Source organism: Prunus persica, chromosome G1, assembly GCF_000346465.2.
Source record: "Prunus persica cultivar Lovell chromosome G1, Prunus_persica_NCBIv2, whole genome shotgun sequence".
In the NCBI taxonomy this organism is placed as follows: Eukaryota; Viridiplantae; Streptophyta; class Magnoliopsida; order Rosales; family Rosaceae; genus Prunus; species Prunus persica.
In genome coordinates, this window is record NC_034009.1 from 10514313 (window position 1) to 10529748 (window position 15436).

At 37.7% G+C, this 15436-nt stretch overlaps 2 protein-coding genes across 2 annotated transcripts; one reads left to right on the plus strand and one right to left on the minus strand.

Annotated features, from left to right (window-relative positions):
- Nucleotides 208-7506, minus strand: LOC18789914 (Fanconi anemia group I protein). The gene is made up of 13 exons (XM_007226225.2): nucleotides 6051-7506; nucleotides 5724-5805; nucleotides 5418-5609; nucleotides 4968-5032; nucleotides 4732-4891; nucleotides 4119-4364; nucleotides 3924-4040; nucleotides 3555-3746; nucleotides 3291-3372; nucleotides 1841-2766; nucleotides 1239-1740; nucleotides 969-1159; nucleotides 208-849 (listed from the first exon to the last, which is right to left on the minus strand). The coding sequence occupies exons 1-13, from the start codon at nucleotides 7073-7075 to the stop codon at nucleotides 397-399; spliced, it is 4233 nt and encodes a 1410-aa protein (XP_007226287.1). The 5' UTR covers nucleotides 7076-7506; the 3' UTR covers nucleotides 208-396.
- Nucleotides 8444-14275, plus strand: LOC18792635 (glyoxysomal fatty acid beta-oxidation multifunctional protein MFP-a). Its single transcript, XM_007221904.2, has 18 exons — nucleotides 8444-8829; nucleotides 9032-9103; nucleotides 9179-9247; nucleotides 9339-9392; nucleotides 9487-9554; nucleotides 9633-9714; nucleotides 10234-10289; nucleotides 10409-10711; nucleotides 10796-10882; nucleotides 11420-11594; nucleotides 11807-11928; nucleotides 12029-12192; nucleotides 12275-12529; nucleotides 12643-12764; nucleotides 12924-13045; nucleotides 13169-13317; nucleotides 13401-13539; nucleotides 13963-14275. The coding sequence occupies exons 1-18, from the start codon at nucleotides 8727-8729 to the stop codon at nucleotides 13996-13998; spliced, it is 2178 nt and encodes a 725-aa protein (XP_007221966.1). The 5' UTR covers nucleotides 8444-8726; the 3' UTR covers nucleotides 13999-14275.

A 15436-nucleotide genomic window follows, 5' to 3' on the forward strand; every position in this document is an offset into this window, starting at 1 on the left:
ATCATTCAAATGGTACATACCAATAGGCCTCTTTTGCCTCATTAAAAATTTTATGAGCCAATACATGGATTAGGCCAGTTAGTCATAATAATAAGTTCACTTCTTTGCACTCAAATTCGAACTCTAATTAGACTAATTTAAAGTAACTATTTTTTATACATTTATGAATAGTACGAGAAATTAAAATGAGAGCGTGAAGATCACTAATTTGTAACAAGCAAATCACTACTTTTGCTTAAAATTTTATCAAAGTAGCAGTAGGCAAAATATCAAAACTGAGTTGGCCGAAAACGTAAGTATCAAAATTGAAAGATGGCCAACTGACAACTATGAATTTCCTGTATAACATAATTACTAATAGTGTATATACCATTTATCAGCTCCATGCATTTTGTTTTAGGCTTCATCATCAGAGTCCTGCACAACTCTGTTGCTTCTCTTCAACCTCTTGGCACTAGGAAGGCCATCTCCATCTTCATTATCAGAGCCAGAGTCCCCTGCAACCAGAGGACTATTGTCTTCTGGTGATAAAATATGCTCTGACCCATCATCATCTCCTTCATTGTCACCGAGATCCTCACCTGACTCATTTTCAACTGCATTGGAATTGTCCTGGTTTGGTTCTTGACCTGGAGGATCTTCTTCCCTGTTAATGTTGTTTGGGATTATTCTGAAATCCCGCGCAGTACTACGCTTCGCGTGCCTTAATAAATTTACTTTGCACACTTTGCTAAGCTGGATGAGATACTTTTCATAATCTTCTATTTGAAATATCAGCTCCGGGATGCATCTGTTCTCCCTCTTTATTTTGTTGATCATTCCCTTTGCATTAGCATTTTCTTGATGTTTCTGCAACACAAGTATGATGAAATGGAACACCATCATCAGGTAAACCTTTACAATTGAGCAAACATTTGATAGTGCTATGAGATAATGGGAAAAAAAGGCCCTGAGAACTATTATCATACCCCTTGCATAATTGCCACAAAGTCATAGAGAGGATTCGTAAGCTGCTTGCAGGTCACCTCCACAAGCTTCAGAAACTTAAGGCTAGGAAAAATCTGTTTGCAACCTTTAGGAGCAATCCTAAGTTTTGACATCTGAGCTAAATGCTTGTAAAACCTTGCACAAAATCGCAGCAAAAACTCAGCTTGAGTATCTGCACAATTCAAAGCAAAAATGCATAAACAGGAGTGACCTACTTTAAGTTCATTTCATAGTACAAACTGCACACATACCGTTGAGGCTCATTGAAGCGAAGGATGATAGTACTTTCACCACTGCTTCTGCCCTAGCGTAAAGATTTTCCTCAAGTGCCAACACCAGAGATTGCTCGATGTTCTGACTAAGATGAATGCTTTTTTGAGAGACTAAAGAGAATGTCTTCAACTTTTTGATGGCCCAATCCATGTCAACTATAACGGCTTCAATTATGTGCAGGATACAAGAATTTATTGTGGGACTTGTCAGATGGTTAACGAGGGGGTATACTTCAGATACCTTCATTGGGACATTTCCCTCTGATCCAATAACCTGTAACAGCGCTCTAGCCATATCTTGACATATTATTAAATCATTTGGAGGTGAGCTTAAGCATATAGCCAGTGTCACAAGACTTTTTCCAACCTTTGAGTTTAATATTTCATTGCTCTTGCAAACACTAATGGCCCAAGCTCCGTGGGAGTTACTTAATTTGCATGGCAATTTGCCCCCAAAGATCAATATCATGTCACAAATAATCTGAAAGAAAAAATAGTTTTTTCAGAAATCAATAAATGTCTTTTAGAAGGAAAATTAAAAAAGAAAGGTATAAATCAGCAAGGTCATAGATGCTGGTTACCTCAACTTCACTAAAAAATGAAAGTGCAAGAAGCTCAGAAAATAGAGGCTTCAAGGTTTTCACAATGAACAGTTCTTTGCTTCTTGTATGTTGATCTTCGATTATGGAGATTGTTTCAATTTCATTATCCAAACCCGCATGCTGAAGAGTGGAGATTGAAACCATATCTTCAAGCAAACCAGTCAAGTGTGAAGTCCGTGAGCAAATCATTATCAATTCCTTCAAGCAAATCAAGGCTAGATGAAGATGTTCCTTTTGTTCTTGAACATCTTTCTTTCCCTTAGCTTCCGTTTTGTTTTGATTTGACACCATCTTTGGCCGTGATGTAAGCAAAAATATCAATTTCAACAAGGGGGCACCTAGCACTTTAATTTCTCCATAGATCAAAGTTCTCAATGGATCGTCATTTTGCAGAACAGAGGAAGATTTTATATGACTAAGGGACGCATTCAAGACAAAACAAATCATCTTAGAGCAGCATTTTGATGTCTTGCAAGTAAGCTGGCTATTGTTTTGGGAAGCTGCAACGTGATTAGGATTATCAGTGTTGAGTAATTTCAATACTGTTTGCAATATCTGATATATACTCGAAGTTGCAAAGAAAGAAATTCGTCCTTGTGTCACTTTTGAGTGGCCTGACTCCATGTTGTTTGGTACATCATGAGCGGAAGTGCGAGGATTTCCTCTTCTGATAACTGTACTGTGCCTGGAGAAACCTGTATCCTTATCCAATGAATCATGAAGGTCAACAAACTCAATAAGCTCCTTTTCCAAATCCAATTTCTTTCTATCTGTTGCTTTCTCCAACTCAGTAGCAACAGCATTCAAGACTACTTCAATAATTCCTGATAAAACCAAGGAGCAGCATTTTCTTTTGTCCTCTTCAACAGATGCAGATCCTGGATCCTGAGTTTGACCAAAGATGCCTGATCTGACACATAAAGAAATTAACTGTTAAGGAGGATCTGCCTTAAAAAGGAATGATCAATTAATGTTTAGTTCACCCCTTCTTAAGGGAATTAAGTAGTTTCCACTCTGACTCATATATTTTATATATATATATATATATATATATTGAATCAATCTGGGTGTTGAGGACAGACCTTATTCTTTCTCCAATACCACATAACCAAATAGAGGTAAACTAATGCTTCAGTTAATCTCCTTTTAATTTTCACTTCAAAACCATCCAGATAAATAAGCTGAGAAAATTTAAAGAACTCAGCTAGGATACAGTCAATATGCGTCTAACAAAGCACGATAAACTTTTTTTTTCCTTTTGCTTAATGTTTTACCAAGTGCAAATTCCCCAAAAACTAGTCTTTTGAAACATTACAAAGTATGCATACCCCCAAATTTGAAAAAGATAGACCAATGATACCTCACACAACTTTAAGAGAAAACAAGGGAGGGAAGATATGGCATAGGTTAATCAAGTATTTCTGCAAACCTTCCAAATTCTGATTTCTTAGAGACTTCCGTATCTTCCAAAAAGCAGTACAGAAGGAGTCAACAGACGAATTTCTTCCTGCCTGCCAGTGGTTTCATTTTGACATTGTAAGACAAAAAAAATATATATATATATATATATATTATCTTCTTTTTTTTCATCAAAACAAGAAATCATATTGTATCAAATAAATAAATAAGAAGAAAGAAACAAGGAACCATATGTTATCTATAGCATCATGAGTTTTGTTCACTAATCAGATACCTCGTTTTCTTGTGAAAGGGAGAAACCTAAACATGCCCATGACGATTCCAAGGCTTGCTCAGTTTTACCATGCAGTTGTAGAAGTAGCATCCAAGAGATACAAGATAGAAGACAATGTAAGGGCTCTCCAATATAAGCCTTGCCACTCTCTGATTTGACGCAGCAGTTAATTTGTAGTTGAACGTCTTCATCCTGCCAAGATAGTGCTTCGATGTAAAGCATGGAATTTAGACTAACCAATGTTTCAGTTTCTTCCCATGAAATTTGACGTGATAAGCCATAAGCTTTGTTCAATAAGGGATCAAAACTTGGAATTCAGAAACAACATAAAGCATCAGAAAACAAGCAATCACAAGCAACTGCATTTACCTCCTTAAAGAACTGGAGGAAGTGAGGCAACAGAAAATCAAAGACAGCCCTCCCACTTGACGGGTCCACCAGCACAAGCTTCACAAGTCCATGATACAGGACTTCCTTGACATTTGCCTAAAAACATGACCCAAATATATTCAAAGGCATTCTTCAAACTAAAAGAGAATAACATTATCAAGATGAATACAAAACCTGCTGATAAAGACATCTCTGTAGCAAACCACTAAGCTCTTGAAAGAGGCCTCCCCCCACGCTGTAGCGTATCTCAGATTGCTGGCTGCTACTAGCTTGGCTTGATGACTCTTGAAAAGATAATGGGTCATCTCTCTTGGATTGTTTTTCTGCAACAATTAGATCAATAACAGCAGCAGTTGCTGCCAGACGAACTGCATCTTCTCGTCTAAACATTGCCTTACGCATTACCAAAATTGTGTAATCCTGCATTGAATTAAACAAGAAAATAAAAATACTTTGTTTATTAACAACTTCAACAAAAATTCTCACTTCTATAATAGCATACTTTGTGCGCAAAACATGACTGTATCAGGGTGATTCGGTACTTCATACCCCACAATTCAAATTTCCTTTCCAGGCTGCATTAAATATAACATATTGTTTCTAGAACTTTTCAATGTTAAAAAACTGTAGATTCTGTGCATATTCCAGGTAATTATAAATAAATTTAAATATTTATTGGAAAAAAAAAAAACAGAATCTTTTCAATGGAGCTTAAGAACATTGTATCACAATTCACAAGTATAAATGTACAATTTTGACACATATTAGGCAATGGAACAATGACTACCTGAAGATCACGGCTGAACTTGATGAGAGGCAATAAAACAGAAACAACTTCCGCAGCAACTTTGCCATGCATGAAAGTGAAATAATCTAACAATTCCTTCATACGGGAAACATGTTCTAACATGGGATAAGGATAACTTTGAACAAGATTACCAAGCAGTCTGCACATAAACAATAATTAAACCTTAACACAAAACATAGTATAAACATCATTTTTAAGCAGGTCACTTCAATTACCTTATGATTGCCACGCTCTGCTCTGGCTTTAAAGAAAGGATGCGAAATTTGCATTGCTCGATAATCTATAAAACATTGAAATCAATCAACTAATGTTGTAGATTGTGGATGGTTAGATGGCGACATGAACTGGTTAAACATAATTTGCTCTGCTTTCCAATTACATGGAATCAGCTTTATTAAATTGATTTTTTTATATGACAAAAGACACTTGGCAGATACTTTTTCAGACCCACTTTCATAAACTGATATGCTTAAACCCATTAAAAATCCTACAACTAAACATGTGTGGCTAGAAAGGCCAAGTGATGCACAACAAATGAAGATATGTCTTTGTAAATAACATTCCATACACGTATATTATTCTTTCCCCCTCCCCAACTACAAAATAAGGACTGAGCACTTTCAAAAGTTAGTAATGTGAATCCATATTCAAACTGCTGTACTGACCTCATTCCTTGCCATATCATGGGCCTCAAATAGAGCTTTCAGCATCTGAACAGCAAGTTCCTCGATGCCTAACAAACCACTTGAATTGCAGGGGTCTTTATGATTTCCGCCTTCCATTGACTCTAGCAATAAAAAAGAAAACTCCAAAATGCTGGGCACAATATGTTCCCTTCCATAGTTGCTCTCATTCACCTAAATTTCAACGGAAGAGTGAATACGTATAACTGTTATATATTTAGATACAATTACCTAAACTTGAAAGAACAGATGTCTACATATAAAAGGTAACAGACGAAAGGCAATTACAGCTCTTAACATGGCCTTCTCCACCACTTTGACATTCTGCAGATATTCTTCCTTCATGTCATCAGGTATCCACTTACAATCTCTGCAAGATAAGAACGAGTTTGCAAATTCAGTCCCAAAGAAGGAAAGAAAAAGTTTCCAAATAATTACATAACTATATACATATTTATGTTTTCTAGAAAAAGAAAAGGGGACCTATATACATATTGTGCTGAAGATGAACGAATGTGACACTTACTGAGACAACTTTTTCATAGTAAGCATTCACTACCACAACTTCAAAGAAAACTAAACAAATAACAAAACTGAGACAAGGCATCAACTCACTCGACAAACTTGTAATCCCGGTACGCGGTAAGCAGAGCTATTTTCAAAGCCCCCATCGAGCTCTCGCCGAACTTCCGAACCCTAGAAACGGACAACAAAACAGCAACGGTAAAATGATTGAAAGCTCTGAGATCCGACCTCACAAGCCCTATCACCTCTTGTCCCAATGAAGGGTCCTGCTTCACTGCAAAGTTCACGTGAAGTAACACAGTCCCTTCAACTTGCCTAACTATGGAGCTCGCCTTAGACGCCATTTTAGACCCAAAAAACGTCACAATCCCTTCAATCACCTCCCTCTTAACAAACCCCTTGGACGCCAAAACCAGCAATTGGTACACAAGCGACGGCAAGTCCTGCAAGTCTAAGCTAGACATTCCCACAAATACCTTTTCGACAAACTCTCGAGCCCTCGTTTTATCGAGAACCGGAAAGTCCCGGACAATCGAAACCATCTTGCTCACCAACCCTTTGGACCAATTGATCCCTAGAATCTTATCAATCACCGAATTGACAAAATGCCCACCGCCTTCGATCTCCTCGGCATTACGAATCAAGTTGAAGCAGCGGGGAAGGAGATCGAGGATCTGGGCATTCTCGGAATCGACGATTTGGGGCAAAAATGACACAATGGGTTCGACTATTTGGGGAAGTTCGGTGATGGGTACGTAGGGTAAGAGGGTGTGAAAGAACTGGATGGTCTTGAGGGAGTTTGGATCGTGTGGGATTCTGAAGGAGGTGAAGAGGTCGGTGTAGGAGAGGAGGACGGAGGAGAGAAGGGTAGAGAGAGAGTGGGTTTGGGGAGATAGAGAGATGAGGGAGAGGAGAGAGAGAGTGTAATCAGAGACTGGCTTCGACGGCGAAGAGGATTGAGAGCGAGAAGTGAGGTAGGAGAGGAGGGTTTGGTGGGACGAGGTGGTGAGGAGGAAGGAGGGGATTGGTGAGCCGGATTGGGCCAATCGTATGATATCGGCGTCTGATAGAGGTTGCGGCGGTTCCCTTGGGGCTGTGGTTGTAGTTGGGCTCATGGTTGCTCGGGTTTTCTCTGAAATTCTCAGTCGCCGCAAATTTGATGGTGGTGGTGGAGAGCGGTTGAGGGAAGCTTGCTGTGGACACTACAGTAGGGTCTTGTTTCTCTGTTGCGCGGGAAGAGTTTCGTGCGGAATTTTGGCCGGGGTTTTTAAAATTTATTAAGCGCTTATTAACACTCGGTTATCGTACCTTTTTTCTCAAGCGTTTTTAAATTGAAAAGTACCTTTCTTTTTTTTTTTGGTTGGGGAGAATTTAAAAGTTTTAGAAATCATTTTTTTTGCGCTTGGATTCACAATTTTTTTTTTGATACATTGTGAACCAAAGTGAACTCTTGGTGACATGCATTGAAAATGAAATCATATTGTAAAACTAAATGTGATAGCGCAAAGATTGATGCAATATCTTGTTGTAATAGTATTTCATTTAGCAATTTGATCAATTCAATTTTCTTTCGAAGTTTTTAAGTTTATCCTAAAAACATTCAATTTTGTGAACGTTAATAGTAATTTTGAGCACTGAAAATATACTAGAATAGAAAGAAAATGACGACACCCAAACACAGTTTTGATTTATTCAGTTGATCGTCGCCAAATTGTTATTGATTTTTTTACATGCAAAACAGTTATAATTACCAATTCATGACATTATATTCTCTACTTAGACATAAGTGACATGTAGACTAGCTCAAATGTCATCAATGAAGTGTTTCAATAGATCAAAAATGCAAGATTAAAATTGAAAATAAAAAAGAAAATACATTATGGGTGCTTTGATCAAATTTGCAGGTGCACAATTCATAACATGAGAAACACCCGAGCCTACGTGAGTCACTTGGCTAACTTTCACCAGCATCTAAACATGAGCTTGAGGCTTAATCCGGTATGGATATGCAGTCCATCTTCACCTTCCTTCTGCTTCTGTATACGACGCGTGTCCCAAACTGGAGTGCAGCTAGCACAAAAGTTGCCGAATTTGATTTGGGCACGCTGTCTTTCTTCTATCTACAGAGTATGAAAACGACGACGACATCGTAATTCGTGAAACTTGGTATGAGTATGAGCAACCGACTCGTCCAAGTGTCTGATCTGATCCGTTTATCTTCCAGGGAATATTACTCCACGTTCCCCCGCGAATGGGTCACCGAAGCGCCAGCCAATCAGGAGCCGCCAGCACAATAATCGCTTAATTATGATAATATATGGATTGGGCTTTTAGATGTCTGACGTGGCTTTCTGATATTGAAAACTTCAAGAAAAAGTGTATTTTTTTAGTGAACAGAAGAGGCGGGGCTTCCCCGCCCCGCCACCATTGCAAGAAATATGCGTGTCATGCAACGACCCGTTCTGGTTGATTACCAATTTTTTTTTTTTTTTTTTCTATTCATAAATGCGAGTAAAAGTAGAGCGTGGTCACTCCCTCCCCAGAAGTGCGAGTAAAAGTAGAGCGTCGCTTGCTCGTCCATTACACTGCAGATCTTGCCAAATTCAGTTTCCTTACAAACCTTTCCAACGTCACTCTGAAACAATCGGTCACACACAACAATTAAAACGCCCACCAAACGAACCCATCAAACTTCCATTAAAGAAGGAACAGCGCCTGTTCAAATTGAGAACCAGAGAGAAACAAGCAAGCAGAGCAAACTAGCAAATGGGTAGCAGAGGAAAGGGTCGTACCGTTTTGGAAGTAGGAGCTGATGGCGTGGCTCTCATCACCATCATTAACCCTCCTGTCAATTCCCTCTCTTTTGATGGTATTTTTGTTTTCTTTTTTTCTCCAATTTTACCCATCACACCCTTTCAATTATTTGGTGCGTTTTAGACTGATATTTTGTATATGTTTGAATTGTTACTGGGTTTTTTTAGCTGAAATAATTGCTCGTTGATCCATAATTTGATTCAATTAACTCTATTGGCAATTTGGCAATAACCCAAAACGGCCTCTCTCTCTTTCAGTATTATACAGCTTGAAGGACAATTTTGAAGAGGCTTTGCGCAGAAATGATGTGAAGGCAATTGTTATTACGGGTAAGTGGGCAATTGGTTCTTATTTTTTAACAGCTGGGGTGGTGCTAATTGATGTCTTCTGTTATTGGGGAACAGGTGCAAAAGGCAAATTTTCTGGTGGCTTTGATATTACTGCTTTTGGTGGACTCCAAGGGGGACAGAAGGGTATGTTTGCTTTTCCATGCTTTTCATATTCTAGTAAAAAATAATGCATTACTACATATTCTATGAAGTTGTTCTTGTTATTTTTTTACAGACGAGTCAAAGCCTGGGTTAATGTCTGTGGAAGTCATCACTGACATTTTTGAAGGTATATATCTGTTTTGTTTTGTTTTCTTAACATTTTTTTCTTTCTAATCAAGAGTACGTTGAATTGACCTACGATGGGTTGCTTAATTTCCCAGGTACTAGTAAACCTTCAGTTGCTGCCATTGATGGCCTTGCACTCGGGGGAGGATTGGAGGTTGCAATGGTATGTGTTGATATTGTCTTTGACTGAAAGTTTTAATACTGGATTTTGTTTGATGAAATTTTGATGTTCTTGTGTTAGGTGTGCAATGCCCGAATATCAACTCCTAATGCACAATTAGGCCTGCCCGAACTACAGCTTGGACTTATTCCTGGATTCGGAGGTATGGCTAAATCGATTAAGAAATTTTGTTTATATTTGGTAGTGGCTGTTATGGTTGAGAAAATGAGGAACTAAAATGCTTAACACTCTTGAGTCTGGAGTAATATTTAACTTTTCGGTTGATGTTCATGCCTACCACATCTTACTTGACCTAGCTTACCATTTTCTGCTCTTAATATCTCCCTAAAATTCTAACATTATGTTTTCACTGCAAATTTGAGTTGAAAATGATGCTATCAAAACCTGTTGAGATATTATCTTGAAATTCCTTCATATTGAAGGCTTTAACTCAAGAACTGTTTAATTTTCAATAAACTGTACTAAGACCTAGTATCAAATACTTCCTTCACCTGGATTGGCGGTCGAGGCCATCCCCTGTTCTGTAGCTGATCTTATTAGCCATGAAAAGAGAAAAAATAGTCGCATTATCATATCAGAATGTATATGGCATATTGGCATTGTTGACTTGATATTCCTTTCATTTTTTAGATTGCAATCACATGATCCTGAATTTTCTCAGGGACGCAACGGCTTCCACGTCTTGTGGGAATCGCAAAGGCACTTGAGATGATGCTGGTCTGTTGTGTATTTGGTCATTTCTCAACATCTTAATAACTTATGTAGTTTTGACATGCTAACTTTATTAATACTGATCACATTACCTCCCCAATTCCCCTTTGTGTGTGCCTTATTAGACATCAAAACCAGTTAAAGGGCAAGAGGCTTGTGATTTAGGCCTTGTCGATGCTATTGTTTCACCTGATCAGTTGGTGAGCACTGCACGCCAGTGGGCCTTGGATATCTTGGAGCGTAGAAGACCGTGGGTTGTTACTCTTCACAAGACTGACAAGTTAGAGCCCCTTGGAGAAGCTAGGGAAATGCTTAAATTTGCAAGAGCTCAAGTCAGGAAGCAGGCTCCAAATCTCAAACACCCATTGGTTTGCATTGATGTTGTTGAAGAGGGTATAGCCTCTGGTGGCCGGTCTGGACTTTGGAAGGTTTTTTTCTGTTTCAATATTCTCCTTGGCCTTGCCAAAATTATTGACGTGCAATTATGAGACATTGTGTTCTGGATTTTGCAGGAGGCTGAGGCTTTTCAAGTACTTCTGCATTCTGACACTTCCAAAAGCTTGATCCATATCTTCTTTGCTCAACGTGGAACATCAAAGGTTTCACATCCCGCAATAGCATTTTTAAAGTAGATCACTGACATTAATTATATTATACTGTTAGTTTAAAATGATATATACTTGATCAATTCAACCAGATTTGATTCCTATTGAAGCAGAATGATTGCGTGGTACCAAACTGGAGGAACTTTTGTCCATATGTTATCATTTAGTTGCTTTTCAATGGAAGGTTTAAGAAGTTTTGAGCCGTGCTTGTTAAACTGCCATACCCTGGTGACTGAAATTTAACTGGCGTAGGTTGAAAATTCACAAGAATAGGCATGTCTTTAAAATCTGAACTGCAAAATAATCTATTATAATGTATATAAGCTTTTCAGTCATGTGATTAATCTAAAAATCTTGGTATATTAATGATATAAAAATGGATACTGCTCCATTGCTACAACCGATTATTCTTGGATAAGAGTAACACTATTACACTCTCTAAGTTGCAAACTTAAATTCAGCCTTACCAATATTAACCACCTTTTCTTTAATTTTACTTCTTAATACTTGTCCTCTCATAACCATATATAGGTACCTGGGGTGACTGATCGTGGTTTGGTGCCTAGACGAGTTACTAAGGTTGCTGTCATTGGTGGAGGATTAATGGGGTCTGGAATAGCAACAGCATTGATTCTTAGTAGTTATCCAGTGATCCTGAAAGAAGTAAATGATAAGTTCTTGCAGGCTGGGATTGGTAGAGTCAGAGGTGAGGCTTGAAGTCCTTTTTAAGATTAGAGCTTCTACTTTAGTATTTTATGTTCAGTTCATATTTGCTTCTAAAAGCTTTATCCTTCTAATATTTTATAATAAATTATATATACTAGTTGTCTTGGTTCCTGTGTTATAAATTATAATGACGGCTCTTTGTTAAGTTTTTGTAATGCGAGTCTGCTATAAGTTGTCAATGTTGTGGTCCAGCCAATCTACAGAGCCGTGTCAAGAAAGGAAAAATGACTCAAGAAAAGTTTGAAAAGACCATCTCTCTTCTTAAGGGTGTCCTGGATTATGAAAGCTTTAAAGATGTGGACATTGTCATAGAGGTAGTTCGCAAAGCATGTTGTTTTTGGTTCACCGTTATGTTATTTTGCTTGAAAACAAGGGGAAAAGGTCTGAAATATTCATCTTCTATGCTTGGAGCAGGCGGTTATTGAGAAGGTTTCTCTAAAGCAACAAATTTTTGCGGATCTTGAAAAATATTGCCCACAACACTGCATACTTGCTAGTAATACTTCCACAATCGACTTGAACCTCATTGGAGAGAAGACAAAGTCTCATGATCGGATTATTGGCGCCCATTTCTTTAGGTAATATTATAAAGTGTACGTTTTCCCTTGTTTATCTTCCTCAAATTGTTAACTTGATAACTAATTTGTGCTCTCCATGCAGTCCCGCGCATGTCATGCCACTTTTGGAAATTGTTCGTACTAATCAGACTTCTCCCCAAGTTGTTGTTGATTTGCTAGAAGTTGGGAAAAAGATAAAGAAAACCCCAATTGTTGTCGGAAACTGCACAGGATTTGCTGTAAACAGAATGTTCTTTCCTTATACACAAGCTGGTCTTTTGCTTGTTGAACACGGTGCTGACGTCTATCAGATTGATAGAGTAATCACCAAGTTTGGAATGCCTATGGGCCCATTCAGGTCAATAATACTTTTATGAAAAATTATGACTTGGTGGTTCCTTTGTTTTTCCCCACCTTTAAACCCTGTTGTTTTCCGCTGAACTGACTTTTATATTTTATTTATTCATGCAGATTGGCTGATCTGGTTGGCTTTGGTGTCGCTATTGCAACTGGCATGCAATTTATTGAGAATTTTCCTGAGAGGACATATAAATCAATGCTTATCCCTCTGATGCAGGAGGATGGAAGAGCAGGTAATAATTTGTTGTTGAAGCTTACTTGGCTAGTAAAAATATTTATTTACAAACTTCTGTTAAACTTCAGCACAGATGAGTATGTATTTCTCATTTTCTCTCATAACAAAAAATAAAAAATAAAAAATAATCTCATGATATGGTTTTATACTGTTTTAGGTGAAAGTACTCGAAAAGGGTTCTATACTTATGGTGATAAACGCAAAGCTAGCCCAGATCCTGAATTGAAAAAATATATTGAGAAGTCAAGGAGCATTTCTGGTGTTTCAATAGATTCTAAGGTTTTTTTTTTTTTTTCTCTCTCTCTCTCTCTCTCCCCCTCTCGTGCTACTTCAAGTTGGATGACAGTATCTGAAATATAAAAACTATGAATCTGACTCATGTTTGTGCCATCTGAACAATAGCTATTGAAGCTATCAGAAAAGGACATTGTGGAGATGATATTTTTCCCCGTTGTGAATGAGGCCTGTCGAGTGCTTGCTGAAGGTATTGCTGTAAAAGCTGCTGACCTTGACATTGCTGCAGTCATGGGCATGGGTTTCCCACCTTACAGGTTTGTATTTATATATTTTGTTGGGAATACCTTCTTAAACGCCATAAAATGCACCAATAACTTGTTTGGGCATTTCTGATCAGGGGAGGCATCTTGTTCTGGGCTGATTTACTTGGATCCAAATACATATATTCAAGATTGGAGGAATGGTCAAATATTTATGGTGAATTTTTCAAGCCTTGTGCCTATTTGGCTGAAAGAGCTGCAAAGGGGGCTTCTCTGGTAAGAAATTTGAAACTATGTGATGTTTATCTTGCGGTGACTATCTGAAACAAACTCGGTGTTTCATCATGAAAATTGTTTATCAATAGTATTCCTTGGCTGTTAGTTTCGTCGATTTCCTGTTGAACAATGTTACAAATCTGAAGTTTGTCGCAACTTACAGGCCAGTGAAGGGCTTAGCTCACTCAAAAAGCAAGAGGCTTATATTCCTATACATTTCCTTTTTCCTGTAAACATTCTTGGAATATCATTTCTGCAAAAAGCCTCTTTAACACATGAAAAATTGTACAATTGAATGTTATCTCATGCTTCATGAACACAGTAACAATCGTGGGTTGTGGGCTAGTATAAATTAGAGTACCGGTTATTGTATATTTGGTATCTGTTTCTTGTCTAACAGTGCCTTCCACTGCTTCCTTGCAGAGTGCTCCGTCGAAGCAAGCAAATTCTCGGTTATAAGAAAGTTTTCCCATTGCTTTGGAGTTCTTGGTTCTAATTTTCTTTAGCCATGTTGAAGATGGCTCAGCAACAAGTAAGGTTTAGGTATAAATAAAAATGTACACGAGGAGATAAGAACATATGGGAATGTCAGGATATGTAAACAAGTGATTAACTTGGATAATAATAATTTTTTTATAAGAGAAGTTTGGATGATAATACTTCACATTTTCATATATAGTTCATATGGGATTTTTCCCAGAAAGGGTAATATATATATATTCCTCATTGTTTTAAATTAATGTTAGTAATATATTTGCCAGCTGAAGATTTATACTCTTTCTTTTCGTCATCCTACTGTAAAGAGTATATGGCTACAGGTTCCTTGTAATCCATCGGCCTGCTGATTTATGATTTTAAAGCTGTGTCACATCCCATGCACGCACCCGAATGTTAAGGTCAGTTGACAGTCATTCGTGTCGAGGCGCGCACGCGAATGTTACAGTTGACAGTCATTCGAGACAATTACATTCTTCTCGTGTGAATGACTTACTGACTACATTTTCGTGTGTGCGGACTAATCGTAACGTTGTTCATATGATTGACCCCTTGACTTGTCAAACCATGATCATTAAAAAAAAAAAATTATTGTCGGATTGCATGATCATCTTCAGTCCTCCCAGTAAGCACACAAACCTCACATCACCATGTCCCTGTCTTTCTTGTAGGGACATGGGAAATCAGTAACAGGGTGATATAATTTAAATTGTGAACCATATTTTTTCTGTAGACTTTGGGGAATTGATTATCAAAATGCGACTTCATCTACCAGTCAAGACTCGAGCCACGTGATTCACAACCTCACCGTTTTATATGCAGTGAACATTAAATCTCAACCATTCTAAACTTAAGCAGAACTGCACATATCATCATTTGTGCGTTTATACGGTACTTTACAAACATACAGTATGATAGAAAAGTTCAATGATTGTTGTGGGGCATCTTTTGAGCTTCCTCACACATTCTAAATATCTTGTTTCCTATTTTATTTTATTTTCTTTTTTTAGTATAAGCGATAGTCTAAATTAGGGAAAATTTCTCACAAATATACACAACTATAATGCTATAGGAGTTCGAACTTGAGACCTCTACAAGTAAATACCATTTTCTACTAGACTAGACCCCGTTGACATCTTCTACTTTTCTTAAAAGACAACGAAAAAAACAATTTTTGATGGTAATTTTATATTATTAGATAATAATCATCTTGAATGTCTTACTTTAGCAAATGTCATCCAACAAAAGAAAGCAAAATTTTATTTTGACAAAAAGACCAAATATTTTTTTTTCTCTCTCTTTTCGTTTGACAAATTGATACATTGGGATGGGATTGAAGTCCCAACCCTTTTGTGTTCCCTTCACTACCTGGGTTAAAATGCTTGCAAACAATGTTCTTTTT